Genomic DNA, 17,889 nt, shown 5'->3' with positions numbered 1-17,889 from the left:
TATGAATATGGAAAAGAAGACAAAACCCCATTTTCAAGACCCCATTCGTTTTGGGTATCCAAGAAACGAAAAGGTGTGGCCTAAACATGCAAAGAGTTTTTTATTTGAGTGAGTCTCACGTGAGATCGTCTCACGGATCATAATCTATGAGATGGGTCAACTTTATCCATATTCACAATAAAAAGTAATATTCTTAGCATAAAAAGTAATATTTTTTCATGGGTGATCCAAATAGAAGATCCGTCTCACAAATACGACCCGTGAGATCGTCTCACACAAGTTTTTGCCTTTTTATTTTAAGATGCACAAGTGAAGTTAATATTTTGTGTCACATTACATTTTTTTTTTGGGTCATGTTATCGACAATTTACTATTTTAATCCATTGATTTGAACTTTTTAAAAATCATTTTTAGTTTTTTATTTGTCAGAGTGCTATGTGATATCGGATACATAAGCATATTTCAGTGTGATAATAGCATTTTTGGTGCCTCGTAATTATTTTCCATTGTCACATGAGCATTTCCATTAAAAAAAGACTAAAAATGAGAACAAAAAATGAAAGTGAAGGGAAAAAAATCGTAAATTAACCTACAATATTAACAAAATGAAATATGCAAGTTATCAAACCAAAAATATTATTGTCCCCAAGTCTCGTTGAGCATGTTTGATGATAGATTACGGTTAAGCAGTATAATTTTAAAAAAAGCATTGGATGTTAAATTGAATATTTAAATAACTGTTTCAATCTAAATTTTGTCTCCTTATTTTTTTAAAATAAAAAAATAACCAGATGGATATTTCAGTTGGATATAATGATACAATTTGTCTGAACCATAAAAATAACAGGCGTCAATCGACTAAATGGATATTTCTTAAAACTATAAATCAAAAATTACTAAACAAATGGAATCGAAGAATTAAATTGGTTGGATTGACTGTTTCGATTTTTCGGAAATTTTTATTCCCAAGAGATACCCAAGTCCAAGAAATTTGATGAATATCGGGACCCATTTTGGTATTAAATAATTAAAAATCCCGATATTTAAATAATTTTCATTGATATTATGAAATTAAATACTAATTCTCGAAAGTGGGCTTACTTTCTTTGTATTTTTATTTTTATATGCGCATATTATTTTATTCATGTCGTTATCATGATCATCGTATGCTAAACACTTGTCGGTAAATCCTTAATCAGGCTTTGATATATCATTAGCAACCCTAGGGAACGTTTGTCATCAGAATGGGAGTTTAAACAACACCAATTAAATTAAATTTATTCTAAAAAATTATTAAGTCAAGTTCAATTAAAAATAATTCTTGAATCACTTTGGGAAGAGATTGAGTTCCTTTGAACTTTTAGCTCGTATAAATTAATATATTGGAATGTTAATAAATTATATCTCTCTCAATAGATCCATCTTTTTTTTTTTTTTTAGATTTTGTGAGTTCTTTGGGTTGATTTCATCCTATATGTAGGAGTAGTGCCTCCATGATAGAATCAAGGGATCAAATTTAGCCACACATACATGAGATCCCCTAATTTTTTTTTAAATCACATATGTGTTTAAATCTTGTCCATTCAAATCATGTAGGACAGTGTCCCCACATATAGCATCGAACCTACCGGTTATTTGTCATTCTTTAAGAACAAAAGGATGGAGATATTTTCAATAGACAATTGAAGGATATAATAACGCTAACTTCCAATTATAGAAGTTTGAAATAGGGTAAATGCATGTGCTTTTGCATTAAATTACATCAGACTAAGTGACCATTTAAAGAGGCGTCTAATTGTGTGTATAATTTAATATAGGTGCAGGTACTCCATTCAACGCCTATTTACAAGATTCATCCCAAATTAACTGTTTGGCTCTTGTCAGCTTTTAGATCTAAATAAACTGTCATTGTTTTTTTTTTATTATTATTAATCAGTCGGCATTCAAAAATTATAAAATACGCCTTTACAATGGATGATAAGAGTAAATCTCTTGTTAGACGATCTCACGAATTTTTATCTGTAAGACAAATCAATCCTACCGATATTCACAATAAAAAGTAATACTTTCAGCATAAAAAATAATATTTTTTCATGGATGATCCAAATAAGAAATTTGTCTCACAAAATACGATCCGTGTGATATCAATTCACGCAAGTTTTTTGTCAAAAATTAAATATTTCGGATTTTTATAGTTCCAAGTCAAAATTATATTTTCTAATAATAAAACAAAATAAAGAAGGCAAAAAAGAAAGGATGAGGCTGTCATTTTCACTAACTTTATTTCACTCCACAGTGGAATAAAATTTTTAGGGAAAGAAAATTGAATAATTTGGTGTTGGTGTTTTATAGAAACGGGTACGAGAATCCCTCTGAAATCACTCAAACTCCCAGTTCCGAGCTGACCCATCAGATTTGACATAAAGTTCTTTGGTGGGCCCGATGCACGTGGGCTTACGTGTAAGTGTCGGCCCATTTTCGTCGTTGTTTTCAACGCCGATCAGTTTCCCGGCCCATTTGCCACGGATTCCCGGAGGTTTCGCCACGTGGTTAGATCTATGCCGTCTGAATTATTCTGTCTGAATTGACGTGGCCCATACACCAATGGCATGTCTTTTCTGAGTCAGTAGTGAATTATTATTTTTCTTCAAGTATTTATATATATATCAATTAAATATGCGAACAACAAAAAATTGAATTTATTAAATATTTTTATACTAATCAATAGAAATCTATATCAAATTTATCTATAAAATAATCGAGTTCGAACTTATTTATATTATTTTAAAAGTTTAAAAATCTATTCTGTCATAATTTAAAAAATAAAATCACTAATAAGATAATTAAATTGATTTGCTTTGTTTAATTAAAATTTCGTCTGACTTGGTGGACAGTTATGTGTGAAGTTTCCAAAAGCCGAATCGTGTACGCACTCGGAAGTTTTATTTATTAAAATAAAAATAAAAATGGAACTAATTTGGGGCTTTGGAGTTAGTTAAGAGTTTCCGCTCGAAGGCCCAATATATTTTATTGGGCCTTGCTGGAGCAGGGCATCCCAAATAATTTTTGATAATGGTTTTTGCCAGAAATCATATTTCCGAAAATGTTGAAAATTCCATAATCGATTTACCAAATAGTTTGATGAAGACGACTTTAGACACAGAAGACAAAAATCGCGTTTCTAACCCAGCGGGACCAGCAAAAAAATTCAAAAATAAAAAATAAATAATTTTCCCGCCCGGAAAAAGATGAAGGAAGCCAAGCAGGCAGACACATGCCCAATTTCTCACTCTATCCTTCCCCCTCCACACCCAAGTCCCGCAGTGAATTTACACACACAGTGCAGGATCCATTTTCAATTTCCCCATACACGATGTCTTCGTCATCGGCAGTTCGCCGGATGAAAGAACGCGGCACTGGTTGGGGAAAAATCACTCCAGGTTCCGGGAAGTGTATTTCCACAGGGAAGGAGAACTCCAGGTCTACATCCCGTATCCGGGCAGCAACTCAGAAGCCCAACATCAGGCCTATGGCACGGATTGATAAGTCCGCTCTAGCGGCGGCGCCGCCTCCGGTGGAGGACTCACGCGCGGAGCCGCGCTTCAGGCGATCGAGTTCTTCGGTTCCCCGAGGTAGGAGCTGTAGCCCCTCTGATTTTACTAGAGCTTTATCTGATTTGAGAAAAAGCTCTACTAGGGTTCCCCTAGGCCCACATCAGGTGAAAGGGAATCGTTCTAATTTTAGGGGTTTGAGTGATAAATCTGGGGAAAAATCTGATCTTGAGAAAAGTGTTTCCAAAGTTCTGGATAGAAATGGAGAAATTGAAGAAGGGCTGGAACAGAATTCTCGAGAAATCGTGAAATCTAAGGTTATGGTTCTGAATAATGGTGGTAATGAGGGAAAAATAGGAAGTTTGAGCTCAATTTCAGTTAAAAGATCAGACCTCGATAATTTCATTGAAAATTCTGTTTTAGAAAAAGCAGCGTTGAAAACTTCTGGTGTTGAAGTTGAATATGGGTCTGGTTTGAGAGAGTCTAAAACGGTTAATAAAGTAAGTAATTTTCCTGGGCTGTCAAGAGAGAATAGTGTGAACAAGCATCCCAGCAAGCTCCGGGAAAAGCTTGCTTTTTTGGAAGGGAAAGTGAAGAGAATAGCATCAGATATAAAGCGGACTAAAGAAATGTTGGATATGACTAATTCAGAGTCGTCAAAGATGATGTTGTCTGATATTCAAGAAAAGATTTCAGGGATTGAGAGGGCTATGAACCACGTTGTCCGTAATGATGGAGATACCAAGACAGGGTCAGCCAAAAATGGTGAAATTGAGTATATGAAAGATAAGAAAGAATTGGTGGATGTAAGAAACTCGGTGAAGGGGTTAAATGTTGAAGAATTGGATGCTCGGTTATTCCCTCATCATAAGTTGATAAGAGAGAGAACATTTTCAAGGACTACATCTGAAGGTTCTGAGGCCCATAGCATTGCCACCGAGAAGGGTGTACTGAATTTGGAGGAGAAAGTGAGCTCTTTAGATGGCAATACCATTGCTTCAGAATTCTTGGCTTATTTGAGCAAGAAGGAAACAAAGGCTCGTGCAGAGTCAAGTGAAGTTAAAGAAATGGAGGATTCGGCAATTTCTATAGTGGGAACTTCTTCCATTAATATGTTTAATGATAAAGTTACCATAGATGCTATGCTGATGGCTGATGAAAAGCTCGATGATTTTGATGACCAAGGGAGAGTTCCAGCCATGACATTTGAGGAGGAGATAGAAGACAGTTGTATGTTTAAGTCGAATGAAATTGGTTACAAGACCTCAACTGGAGGATGGTTTGTGTCAGAAGGAGAGTCTGTTCTTCTCGCTCATGATGATGGTTCTTGTTCATTCTATGACATAACAAACTGTGAGGTATGTATCTTACTTGAATCACTTCGCCTACTCCAAATTTTTGCATTGTTGTTGCTCATCTCTATCTGTTAAAAATAAAACAGTGAACCATTATAGTATTTTGTATGTGTTTGTTCATTAATGCATTAGTGTTGGGAGCTTTTAATGAAAAATGAAGTGTAAAGTATTTATCAACTATGCTATAATTGTGTCTATTTCAGGAGAAGGCAGAGTACAAACCTCCAGCTGGAATCTCACCAAACTTGTGGCAAGATTGTTGGCTAATCCGTGCCCCAAGCGCAGATGGGTGCTCTGGGAGATATGTTGTGGCGGCATCTGCTGGAAATTCTGTGGGTTCGGGTTTCTGCTCGTGGGATTTTTACTCAAAAAATATACGAGCATTTCACTTTGAGGAAGACTCCACTAATACAAGAACAGCCCTCGCTCCCTTGTCAAACAACACCATATTTAGAAGAAACACTTTGTCAATGTATAATGCTACTGAAAACCGACAATGGTGGTATAAACCTTGTGGACCTTTAATTATATCAACAGCTAGCGGTCAAAGGATGGTGCAAATTTATGACATACGTGATGGAGATCAAGTAATGAAATGGGAGTTGCAGAAGCCCGTGTTGGCGATGGATTATGCAAGCCCTTTACAATGGAAAAATCGAGAAAAAGTGGTAATAGCAGAAGCAGACTCTGTTTCTCTATTTGATGTGAGCTCTCTCAGTCCTCAGGCATTACTCTCTGTTTCTTCATCTGGTAGAAAAATTTCTGCTCTCCATGTGAACAACACCGATGCAGAATTAGGCGGAGGAGTTAGGCAGAGGTAACACTCATTTCTCACACAATTATCTAAATAGTTCCTTTAATTTGATTCTAAGACATTTTTCTCATACTTGTGTATCTAAATAATTCTTTAAGTTGACTACAAGACATTTTTCTCATACTTGTGTATATACTTTTTGTACTTTTTGCAGAATTGGTTCATCGGATGCAGAGGGAAATGATGGGGTATTCTGCACTCCTGATTCCATTAATGTTCTTGATTTTCGTCACCCATCTGGTATAGGTCTTAAGATTCCAAAAGTTGGTGCGGACGTTCAGTCAGCTTTTTCTTGTGGCGATGCAGTATACATTGGATGCACTAATTTAAGATCAATGGCTAAAAAGCAATCCACCTCCCAAATCCAACGCTTCTCATTACGGAAGCCGAATCTTTTCAGCACCTACACATTACCAGAATCGAAAGCTCACTCCCATTTCTCAGCATTGACGCAAGTGTGGGGAAATTCAAATTTCGTAATGGGAGTTTGTGGGCTCGGCTTATTTATTTTTGAATCCTTGAAAGACGATGGATCTCAGTACCTCTCCATGAATTATAATAACATACAGAATGCAAAAGAAATCATTGGACCAGATGACATGTATTCTCCTTCCTTTGATTACTTGGCTCCGAAAGTTCTTCTGGTATCGAGAGATCGCCCCGCTAAATGGAGGTATTTGTCATAGATAATTATGTGAATAAACTAGGTATCAAACTCGAAGATATATATGGATTGTCCAATAACTTATTGTCTGTCCTGTTGCATTTTGGTGTTGAATTCAATGTCACGACATTTTGTACGAGGTTTTTTCTTTTTTGAGTGTTCCAGATGCAAACTATGATTGCTTTTTGGCATTTCGAACATACCATGCAACCGATGCTTTGTGAAAATGGTTGCTTGTAGTTTGAATTACAGTGCGGCATTCGCTATCATGAAAACAATACGACGGATTAAATAACCCCTATTATATACAAGGAGTATGATGCAAAAATGGACAAACTTTTTTTATGAATTTTGAAGATTAAGCATGTGTTTCAAGATTAATAATCTGACATAAGAATAACAATTGTATCCCATTATTTTAAGTTTAGAGTATCCTTAAATGTACAAATAAATTTCTGACATGGATCGTTGTAAAAATATTTTTCCACCAACCAAGTTATGGTAGAAGCGTCACGTATCTCGTATTTTACTCCCTCACACGCATGCAAGCCCATGCACGCTTTACTATTCATATATATATATATATATATATATATATATATATATATATATATATATATATATATTCAAGCCAAGAACACGTAATATGAAATTCAAATTATTTATAAAAAGAAACATTGATGTCGTCCTAACCGATCACATTTTCCCACGTCAGTCTACATCTGAATCCAACGTGCTAGCTGGGTGGGGTTCACCACTCCCGGAATATGGGCTCCATCGCTCTTTAACAGGTTTGCCATCTCAGCGTACGTACTCGGCTCCAATTTCCCACTCGGCTGGCTGCAGCTCTCAACTTTCTTATTCTTTGCGTCCACCGCCATAGGCTCCAGTCGAGCCGGATCAAACGTCTGTCCCAGTAATGTTCCTTCGGTTAAAAATTCGTAAGCCATGTAACCGGCTAAGAGCCGGTTAAAGTGTAGCGGCTTCAGCTGCGGCGCGGCTACCCTAGACGGCGTCATTGTGTCGGTTGACCCTCTGACGGCCGTTAGTTTGACTAACGGTTCATGTGACGCGACACCGTCAGATGGTCCCCTCTCCTTCCGCTTTCGAGGCGCGCCAGGCGTCAGTATTCCTCCCGCGTGCGAGCTCATCTTGACCGTCCGTTAAAAGGAAACAAAAAAAAAATGAAGATAAGAGTTCCACGTCAGCGAGACCCCGAGGGGCAAAAAAGTCGCTTCACTTAAAACGACAAGAAATAAAGCATAAATCGGTTAAAAAAACAACCAAAATTTTTCGGAAATGTAAAGTTGACACAATCAAGGATAACAGATTAGATTCAGGAAATAGGATTTATAAGAAAACTGAAAATATGGTTGGTCGGCAGTGGGCCGCTGCCGGCGGAGTGAGGGTGGCGCCTCCGGGCGATAGAAAAGAGAGAATGAGGTTTTAAAAGAGGGGGGAGAAAGAGAAGGGTGAGCGTTCGCAGCGTTAATTTGCGTTTTATATAGCAACTGATATTTCAGTTTTGCCCTGGGTTTTGAATCAAATTACGTAATCGCTATCGCATGTTGGTTTTATTCACAGGATTTTTTTTAAATATATATTTCTCTCTTTTCATTTCTACTAGATACTATGCATATACATACGTGTTGTGTGTGTACAATCTTTTTTATCATTATCGATGAATTAAAGTGAAAATTGACAAATTATGGACGGACTAAATTGATATTTGAATGATTGGAATAAAAATAAAAGTGTGTGGTGAAAGAAAAAAAACAAAAAAACAAAAGTTTAATATTACTATAACTGTAAGGGTAAAACTGGAAAAAAAAAAGATGGTGTCCTCCTTGGCAGTTTTTATAAGGTGCTCAGCATTAATAAATAGTATAGATTATCAATTTTTAATCTTATTTGCTATTTTTGTTTTTTTTTTTTTTGTGTGTCAATCTTCGTATTTTTTTCGATGTGATGTGCACTAACGTGTAGAGTGTTATATTAACATTTTTGATATAAAATTTCAAAAAAACAAAATAAATGACTAATATTTGAAATTTTATAAAAAATTATCAAATTCGTAAAATGACAAATATATAAAACCAAAATTATGTTATTTGGTATCTAGAATATGTAAAATTAACATGATAATACGAAACTTCACATAGATGAAGTGGGCCAAGAAAAAAAAAAGATGGAGACACATTTTGGTAATTGCTTTCTGAACTTAAATTGGTGCAAATCTCTCTTAAACGAAAAATACAATTAATTTAAATTGAATAATTTATTTAATAACGTTTTAAGTTTAACTGACTGTTATTTATTTATCTATCGATTTTACGAAAGTAATTATATGAATTCTGAAACATTTATATATTATCATTGTACAACTCGATCGACGTAATTATGTAAAGTTGAAGCGAGACATACGCAATTGGTATTAAAGATACGATAATCGATAATTAATTCTCTTAATTATTCTTCTTTCCGCTAAGGAATATTGAACAAACATAATTAATTCTCTTATTAATGTTTATTTCATTAAGTTGCAAGTATTTACATTTTTACCTTATCAGAGGAATATTGAACAAACGTAATGCTATTTTTTTTTTTTTTAAAAAAAAAAAAATAGCAAGGGTGTTTGTGATGCCACGTACGTTTACATGTCTTATCCATTAGATTTGGGATAATTTTGTTCTTCAAGTCATAAAAATTAGATAAGCTAATCCATATAAATTAGTGCACAAATTTGGAAGCAAAATCCTAATATAAGAGAGGAATAAAAGTTAAAATAGTTGAATGTTTTTAGCTCGAATCGAAATGTTTGAACATATTTAAAGATATCAGAATGTCATGTCGAAAAATAATAAAAATAATAAATAAATAAATAAATATGATTACAATGGATAATATGGTATATTGCTTCAAAATACGATTGTGTGGAACACACAAATAAACAAAATATCGATCTTAACAATTTATTTTTAAAATAATATTTTATTGTTTATAAAATCATAATAACGTATAAAATACAAGAACTTATAAGTTAAAACATCAAACTTTTTTTAAAAAAATATTCCTGATATTAACAACCTAACAACATAAAAATCTATCGAAATTCAATTTCTTGTAAAATAGTTTAATTCAAAACACTTGAGCTTGATTATTACTTACTTCTTAATGATGGAATATACTGTAAGGTATAGTTTGGTACATGGGATAAGAGATGGATTGATAAATAATCATCTCTTATCCCATGTTTGGTACATTTTTTAAAAGCTCATGATATTATCATGAGCCCGTGATAAATAATTTTATATAGGGATAAATTATCCCTTAAATGAGATGTGATAATTTTAATCTAATGATAAAAACACCACAAATGACTTAATTTCCCTCAATATATAAAAATCCTAAACCCTATTGTTCTCTCATTTTACTTGTAGGTAGAAATTAAAATTAAATAAATATTTTTATTTATTTTTATATATTATATAATATGATAAATATATAAATGAACTCGAGATAATTATATAAATGATTTGTATGAATCTCAATAAAATTATTAGTATCACTCGATTAACTTTAAAAATTTATATTTGACTTGGCTCACAAAATTAAGGGCTCAATTATCATATTATATAATATATAAAATTAGGTAAAATAAAAATAAATCATGCAAACATTGTCGACGCATGAACAAATAAGAAATAGAACTCAAGCAACAAATTTGAAATTATAAAATTTATTATGATAAGGTTAATTTTGTCATTACAATCTAATATATAAATTAATCACTCTTATTAAAATCATACCAACATTAAATATAATATCCTACATCTTATTTATCCTTAACTTATCCTTATATTATATATCACATGTTTATCCTATCATGCGTACCAAACTATGCCTAAGTATGATATATTTATTTTCTCTATAAAACTAAATTATCATTTATCAATCTTTATTTTTCTTTTAAGAATTATAAATCAAGTTTCAATCTTTTTTCTCATTGACCGAACTTTAATTTGTTTTCTAAAAAAAAAAACAGGAAATAAAGAAATCTGAATAATAATAGCACTTGGAACATTTGTGTCTGGAAACAACTCAATGGAATCCAAACTCCGCACGGTGGATGCACTCCAAGCGGTGAAGAGGAACTCGGGCAAGACTTACGGGCAGATAGCCGAGGAGACTGGCCTGACTAATGTGTACGTGGCTCAGCTCCTGCGGCGCCAAGCCCAGCTCAAGCCGGACACCGCGCCGTTACTCCGGGAAGCCCTGCCCGAACTCTCTGAAGATCACCTTCATGAGATGATGCAACCGCCCCTCCGATCGTTTGATCCAAGATTAATTCAAGAACCCACTATTTATAGGTAATTCGCTTGCTTTTGGTTTGTCCTCTTATGTTGGTGAAATTTTCTCATTCGTTGAAATTAGTTTCTGGAAAGCTTTTACTTTCTATGTTGAATTTTGCTAAGCGTGGGGGTTAGATTTGCTGGCATTGTTTCCGGGTTTGAGTTTGAGAAACTTGTTTTCTTTGATGAAAGACGATTGTTTTCCCTATTGAAAGAATCGTTAATGCATTTAGTGAGTGAAGCGATGTAAATTAACTTAATTGAACAATTTTGAGTTTGTATATTTGAGTTGATTTATCATGTATGCTTTGTATAGGCTTTAGTTTTTGTGTGTGTGTGTGTGTGGTCTTTTCATCTTTACAGATGATGTAGTTTATGTTATTTGGATCGCAATATTTATGATATAGAAGATAAGTGCTTGATGTCGAAAAATATGAATCAAACTGCAAAAGCTTCCACCTTTTCGACCATGCTTCTGTGCAAAGAGAGAATAGCACAAAAAGAACTTAAAGTCAGATATTAGGGGATTTCACTTGAATGGAAAAGTATCTATACTGAAATTTCTAGCTCGCCACAGGTTTTGGTATTTCAGTTCAATTAAGGTATTTACTTGGTCCAGAAATTTTGGGATGACCGAGTCTAAGCCTGATTTTTGGACCAATTAAAATGTCGTTTGCAACTATGCATTTGTCTGACCTTGTGCTGCCTTTCGGGATCTCTGTATGATCTCTAAAGTTCTTATTTTCCTGTTTACAGGTTAAACGAAGCTGTTATGCATTTTGGGGAGAGCATAAAGGAGATCATCAATGAGGAATTTGGTGATGGCATGTAAGTAGTTGTTCTTTATTTTGAACCTGGTAACTGCTTCATAGTTAGTGTCTCAACACTAATAGTAACTTGAATGTGGCATACAAATTACAATCACATTTCCATGTTGTTTATATATGCCATAGAATGTGCAATATCATCTGGTAAATGCTTCATTATAGATATTGTGGACAGACCCAGTTTCTTATGTCCTTTTTGAGGTTCCCTGTTTTTTTTTTTTTTAAATGACCTTTCACCTGTGAGTTATATGTATTTTTTAATTTCTGATAAAATTGAATATTTGAAAGGTTCCCTTGTTTTTTTATGATTCCTACATATCCCCAATCCTGCACAAATTATCACCTTGTCATTAAGCAGGCAGGACATTCACTCTTTCTCCGTGGTCGATTATAAATATAACATAGTTCCTGTAATTGACCATCGAATTCCTTTTACAAGTTTAGGAAGCAGGACCTTATCTTTTTCTGCCAGAGAAGTGCTGTTACAATTCTCAAGAAATTGAACATTAAAATCTTTATCTTGTTCCCGAAAAATTGCATAATTGCTGTAATTACAAGTCTAGTGTCAATGCTAAATAGTCAAGTTTGAGTCTTAGTTTCTGACAGCGTATCACCTCTTATTTTCTGTTAGTAACTAAACTTCTTTTATGATCATGCTTCTATTTAATAATTCCGGCTTAAATTACCAAAAGTTTTGCGGGTGGTGGTATTACTTTTATAATGTACAATAGTGGTGATGGCCTAAATAAAAAGGTGAACTTGAGCCTTTAAATTACAATATTTAATCAATATGATTTACCTTACCCTTTCTTTTCTTTTTCTTTTTAAAATCTTTTGCTTGACGGGGGAACTTAACAAGTAGCATGTCGGCAATTGATTTCTACTGTTCAGTCGACAAAATTAAAGGTGTGGATGGAAAGGATCGTGTTGTCTTGACATTTGACGGGAAATATTTGCCTCACACTGAGCATGTACGTGGCTGAATTACTTTCTTTGTTAAATTAATTTTTCAATTGTTTCTGGACTTCACAATTAATTGCTATAAATTTTCTTATTTATTTTTTCCTTGTCCAGCGTACTGAGCATATGGTATCAAGAACAAGAAAGATAAAAAGTCAATTTCATGAATCAAAGAAAGGGTCATCTTAGTTGTCCCTTACCCCTTGTCTGTGTGTGTTGCTGTTGCTATTTTATTAAATAATTCCCGATTATGAATTATACTCAGGTACCATGAAATGTCAGATCTTGTATCCATGTTACATTTTGATGTAAAGATCTGATATGTAGTTCTTGCAAAATTTAAATAATAATCTGGTAACTAAATCTAAATGTATTGGTTATTTCTGAAGTTTGCATGATTTCTAATCTAGTTAAATCTAAAAAATCCTCCATACTGGTCTTGAAATTGCAGTTAGGGTCAGTATCAATTTAGTGGTAATCTCATTGTAGTTGTATTCAAGATTCCTGGAAGTTGTGTAAGAAACAAATGAAATTTGCGTGTTAATAAATTTACATTAAAACAGCTTCAACAAGCCTAGGAGATCAAATATAAAATTCACAAAGAAACCTGTGATTACCTTTCCTCAAAGGTGAATATAGTTACTCAGTCAATAGGGCTTTGTAATATTGTTATCCAGAAACGTGTGAACTGGAAAGAAGAGGCAAGGACATGTACCTTCGACTACTGCTTTGTAAGAAACTCATACCTGATAGCTATCTCTTCGTGAAGTTTTCTTTTATATGATCAGAACGTATGATCGAAAATATATGGCTGATTTTGGAAAAATCAACTCCTGGTTCTCCATCTTCTGATTGAAGTTGTCTAAAACTTTGAAGTTTTGGAGTAAAGCAATAAACTAATATCGTTTCAGAGTAAAGTTAAGGATGAGTCGTCGAGTTTGTCTCATAGTCACCGATTTTCACTTTTCTTATAATTTGTTTTCCAGAGGTCATACAAATCATTATTCTGCACAGTTCTGCAATAAACATCGGTATAGACGCTGTCATGATGCCATGTGTGTGTCTAGACACTAGTGGTAATACTATCCAATACATTTTCAACAATAGTTAATATCCAAAGTAGTACAAGAAAAATCTTTCAAGCAACTCCCGATTTTCCCTTGATATTACAAATCAAATATTGCTTAGGTCTAAGAAAAATGAAGACAAAATTTAAAAGTGTGCTCTCCCATCCTATATTCTTGTCTTAGGAATACCACTAAAAATTCATTTAAAACTTTGTTAAAAAGAAAACTTCATTACATATATTAAGAAATCTCTTGGTGTATATTGTTTTAATTTTTTTTAAGAATACAGTGTTCTTAATTATCTCGAGTCCCTTCTCTTTGCTAGTTGGAATGTCCTCTTCAAGAAATGGTTTGCAGCTTGATCATTCCTATGGCAAAGTACCCTCAATATGGTATTTGGATCTAATCGATTCCACCTACCAGTTGTCGGTGGCATTGGAAGTTTCTGCCCTGGACCCACCACTCCTATCCCACTAGCTTCACATGCCACAATACTGAAATCTTCTACTAATTGCTCGGTCGACTGCCCCATCAATGCCACCACCCCTTCAACTGTTTCCGCATCCTTTTCAACCATATCCTCAACTATCAAACCTTCTCCGCATGTACAAAATACTCGTTTCAAGTTGTCAAAGTCTTCCTCAATCATTGGGTGATCAAACCTGGAGAAGGTTCGGGAGCTGCCACCAGCTAGCAAAACCATGAGGTACGCCTCAAAAGAGGCCTTCATTACTTCTTGTAGAGCTAGTGGTTGAGCACGATCAGTCACTATTGCACACAGAAGAGTAAGATTCTGCTTGAGTATTCTTAATGCTGGCCTGATTCTTGAATTTATTACATCACCAATGTATAGGCTTCCGTAGAAAACCGAGTTTGAATCCAAAAATATTAGACGATAGGCTGCTACTTCTGCCACATGCTGAAAAGCAACTTGTATCGCTGATCGGCTATGTTCAAAATATGAACTGTTGAGTTGCCTTCTGTTACCAAACCAGGATTTTGGTGATGGAGTTACCTTCGGCGACAGAGTTAATGTTTTGTCAAGGGAGTGAATTTGTGATTGAAGGTAGTGTAAGGTGTTGAGACGGATATATAGGCGTTGTGTTCCACGACTTGTCGATGGACGGGGATTGTTTCCTTCATTGCCCAAATTATTGTTTGGATCTTCAATTCCTACACTGCATGCTGCTCTTTTCCAGAGTTTTCGGAACTTTGAATCCAAGCTACATCGTGTTAGCGGAGGAAGTGTGGGGATATAACTCTGTTTTGATCCTAAAAATGAGAAAAAATGTGTGCTTAGGATTTAGAGAGACAAAAATTGTGTAAACTAGATAAATTAGCAATTCTTACCACATGATGCAATGAACGTTATGTAATCTCGAAAGAGATGTTCTAAACCTTCAGTAAGATCATAAACAAGATTCTCTGTTATGTTTATAGGAATTTCGAAGAAATTTTTTACAGCTTCCTTGGCAAATCTGACTAGTTCTTCAGCAGAATGAGCGTACGGCTCAGTTTTGGACTTTGGATTCCATGTCTGCAGAATTATGAAAAAAGTTAAGAACTTAATGTGCCAATTCCATGTTCTACGGTGAAATGTGACATTTCGATTCCACGTGTGTATATTAGAAATAATTTTCTTTATAAACTTATATAGAGGAATTTGTGGTTCAATAAGTTTACTTCTGTTTCTTTTGCCCTTTGGTAAATCTCATTCCCTTGCTTCAACTTGTCTTGAACCCACTGTTTCATAAGTTTAACTATGATGGAATCAACTTCGTAAGGAACCATTTCTCTCACAATTGCCTTGCCTCCATCTTCACATTCAACAGAATCCTCAACCACCATCTGTACTAAAAGTTTCTCTAATTTCCCAGCCCTTTGCAACACCAAGACTGTTTCATTCTTGAGCATGGACGTGCCCGTTAAGTACTGCTTTAGTAACGTCCCATAACAAGTGTGCAGTGTAACAGCCGCAACTCCAGCAGAAATGGGTTGCCATTTCTTAAGAACTCGACTGAATATATCCTTCTCCTTTGAAGCCAATTCTTCGGTTTCTCTAGCCAATTTGATGAGCATTTCACTCACTTCTTGCCCTTCAAGGGATGTCCCGTTTCCATTTTTATCCACGAGCATCTATCGATATAAAAAAGTTAGCAACACCAAGCAAAAGAAAACATTCTTAGAGTGTAGATATACATACCTTGGCAAATGCGTTTCTCAGTGATGCTCGAATATAATAGTCGATCCTATTCCCCGAAGCTTCGTCCCCCGTCTCTCCCTTTTCTTGACTAATCGACACGTAGCATGGAATATCCTCTTCTAGTATCTTTGTGGCAGAGAAAACCAAAGGAAGAATGCTTTCCATTATTCCAACTGTTCCCCTATCAAAGCTTTCATGATAATCCAACAACCTTTTTTCAGACCACTTCTTCATTGCTGTTAAAACATTTGACAACATCTTGATGTAAATCGCCTCTCTATTGACCTTCTTAGCGTCGGCTGCTACTTCAGTCAACATAGCATGAGATGCCCCTAGAAGATCCGACTCCACCTGCCCAGTTGCGATATACTGCTCAAAAAGCACCCAAGTGAAACATAGATTATGTATGGACCGGTTAATCCCCAAAGTAGACCACGTTTTCTTCATAAGCTCTAGCAGTTCATCGACTTCATCAATGACTAGCGTTTCATCCTTACTATCGAAAACTGAGCTGAGAAGCGCTGTGTAGATTTGGACGTTGAGGGGGTATCCATCGGCCCAGTGGCACACGTCGGAGGCTCCACCATCGGGGCTTCGCCAAGCCAAGGAAACGATAGAGTTGCAAAGTGTTTTCATTGCCTCCGAATTCTTCCCCGTGTCTATTGCCTTTGTTTCGCAAGAATTGATAATGTCTCGAAATTTAGCGGCAACTACGTCTGATTTTTCTAGTGGGATAGAAGGGTGGAGGAGTAGTCCTGCTTCGAGTATTTTTAGTTGGCGTTTTTGCCAGATATGGTACTCGTGAGCATCGTTGAATTCAGATGGTTTCAGATGACGGAGTAACTCCAGGGGAAGAATTATGGTCTCTGCTCGCCTGCCCATCTAATCAAACAACGAATCTTCAAATATTTTTCTTTTTTTAAAAAAGAAAATAAATAAACAACACATTTCTAACAAAAATCATTGTCAATATATATATGCTAGGGTGAAGTTTTTGTTTATCTATTTGGTTATAATTAACATAACATTAACCGACAAGGAATTCGATAGGGAAGGAAAAAAATTTAATTTATAGGAGCTTTTCAAAGTAAAAATTTATCATCTTAAAATAAACTCCATAATTTATTTATCTACTATATGTATCTTCAAATTGTCGTAAACCACGTATGCATTTCCCCCAAAAAAAAGTCGTAAACCATGCATGCAATATCCATCGTAACACAAAATAATAATATTGCATACTTGGCCAACTAGAGTTCTCATTAGAGTTTTGCGAAGTCTATTGTCACTCTGCTCGGTCACCCTCATTTGCTGCCTCATAATTTCTGCCGACGTCATCGGTCGCCTCAGCCTTGCCACTGACGACGCAGGTAATGTCGACGACATCCTCGGACTCGACCCTGCGCCACTTGGAGATGATGGATTCGCTCCACATGAGCTCGAACGCCTGGAAGATGGCGCTCGCTTCAACATTCGTAGCCCCAATGCCCTCTTCACCCGACTCGTCACTGCCATCCCAACCCCCGGTGGCTTCATTGGTGATCCGGGACCTGACCCATTTCCATCCCCGCCTTCTGAAGAGTTGTAATAAGTGATCGCGCTCCGTCCACCAAACCCCGGAGAAGACCTGCATGCTGTGAAGAAAATCTCGTATGCCGCCTCCCGAAAGTCATCCCGGTCAAGACCATCGAGTTTCTCGAAAGGCGAAGAGAGATCCATGTGGCTGATATAAGAGCCAGGTTTAGGAGTTCCGGTATTCAGATTGGCGTTGGACAGACGGAGGTGGTGGTGGATCAATGGCGGAGACTTCAAAGATAATAACGATTAGAAGTCTGGTGGAAGAGAGGGAAGAGAGAAGCTGGTAAACATTATATCGAACTTTAAGGAATGTAATGTGAAAAGAGGAGCAAAAGAAACATTGGTGGGAGCAGACCATGTTAGTTAGAAGGAAGAGGGTGCAGAGATTGATGGTTCTCGTTTTCTGTGTGTTATGGACCCATTGTTATGCGAAAAATACGAGGAAACATGAAGGATTCTCACGTACATATTGCTTTCCCTAGGATTCTAGGAAAAAAACAGGACCTTTTCGTCAACGG

General features: G+C 35.6%; 3 protein-coding genes across 3 annotated transcripts; 2 read left to right on the top strand and 1 right to left on the bottom strand.

Annotated features, from left to right (window-relative positions):
- The first annotated feature begins 3,223 nt into the window (after window positions 1–3,223).
- On the top strand, window positions 3,224–6,544 carry LOC140829483 (KIN14B-interacting protein At4g14310-like). Its single transcript, XM_073192745.1, has 3 exons — window positions 3,224–4,909; window positions 5,110–5,723; window positions 5,875–6,544. Exons 1-3 carry the CDS (start codon window positions 3,275–3,277, stop codon window positions 6,404–6,406), a joined length of 2,781 nt encoding a protein of 926 aa, XP_073048846.1. The 5' UTR covers window positions 3,224–3,274; the 3' UTR covers window positions 6,407–6,544.
- A 3,882-nt stretch (window positions 6,545–10,426) lies between these two features.
- On the top strand, window positions 10,427–12,911 carry LOC140829482 (cyanate hydratase-like). Its single transcript, XM_073192744.1, has 4 exons — window positions 10,427–10,754; window positions 11,493–11,564; window positions 12,426–12,534; window positions 12,638–12,911. Exons 1-4 carry the CDS (start codon window positions 10,489–10,491, stop codon window positions 12,710–12,712), a joined length of 522 nt encoding a protein of 173 aa, XP_073048845.1. The 5' UTR covers window positions 10,427–10,488; the 3' UTR covers window positions 12,713–12,911.
- On the bottom strand, window positions 12,638–17,802 carry LOC140829479 (protein unc-13 homolog). The gene is made up of 5 exons (XM_073192742.1): window positions 17,036–17,802; window positions 15,794–16,675; window positions 15,274–15,726; window positions 14,941–15,127; window positions 12,638–14,862 (listed from the first exon to the last, which is right to left on the bottom strand). The coding sequence occupies exons 1-5, from the start codon at window positions 17,510–17,512 to the stop codon at window positions 13,889–13,891; spliced, it is 2,973 nt and encodes a 990-aa protein (XP_073048843.1). The 5' UTR covers window positions 17,513–17,802; the 3' UTR covers window positions 12,638–13,888.
- Between the last annotated feature and the right edge of the window lie 87 nt (window positions 17,803–17,889).

The sequence above is a fragment of the Primulina eburnea genome, chromosome 4 (assembly GCF_022965805.1).
Source record: "Primulina eburnea isolate SZY01 chromosome 4, ASM2296580v1, whole genome shotgun sequence".
In the NCBI taxonomy this organism is placed as follows: Eukaryota; Viridiplantae; Streptophyta; class Magnoliopsida; order Lamiales; family Gesneriaceae; genus Primulina; species Primulina eburnea.
The sequence above is the reverse complement of the archived record's forward strand: the minus strand, read 5'-3'. Positions and strand labels throughout refer to the sequence as shown.

Coding starts and splice junctions, on each gene's coding strand:
- LOC140829483 (XM_073192745.1), top strand. CDS start 3,275: ATGCCCAATTTCTCACTCTATCCTTCCCCCTCCACACCCAAGTCCCGC. Junction 4,910..5,109: donor ATGACATAACAAACTGTGAG/GTATGTATCTTA, acceptor TGTCTATTTCAG/GAGAAGGCAGAGTACAAACC. Junction 5,724..5,874: donor GGCGGAGGAGTTAGGCAGAG/GTAACACTCATT, acceptor TACTTTTTGCAG/AATTGGTTCATCGGATGCAG.
- LOC140829482 (XM_073192744.1), top strand. CDS start 10,489: ATGGAATCCAAACTCCGCACGGTGGATGCACTCCAAGCGGTGAAGAGG. Junction 10,755..11,492: donor CAAGAACCCACTATTTATAG/GTAATTCGCTTG, acceptor TCCTGTTTACAG/GTTAAACGAAGCTGTTATGC. Junction 12,535..12,637: donor ATTTGCCTCACACTGAGCAT/GTACGTGGCTGA, acceptor TTCCTTGTCCAG/CGTACTGAGCATATGGTATC.
- LOC140829479 (XM_073192742.1), bottom strand. CDS start 17,512: ATGGATCTCTCTTCGCCTTTCGAGAAACTCGATGGTCTTGACCGGGAT. Junction 16,676..17,035: donor TGAGAACTCTAGTTGGCCAA/GTATGCAATATT, acceptor TTGTTTGATTAG/ATGGGCAGGCGAGCAGAGAC. Junction 15,727..15,793: donor TGAGAAACGCATTTGCCAAG/GTATGTATATCT, acceptor TTATATCGATAG/ATGCTCGTGGATAAAAATGG.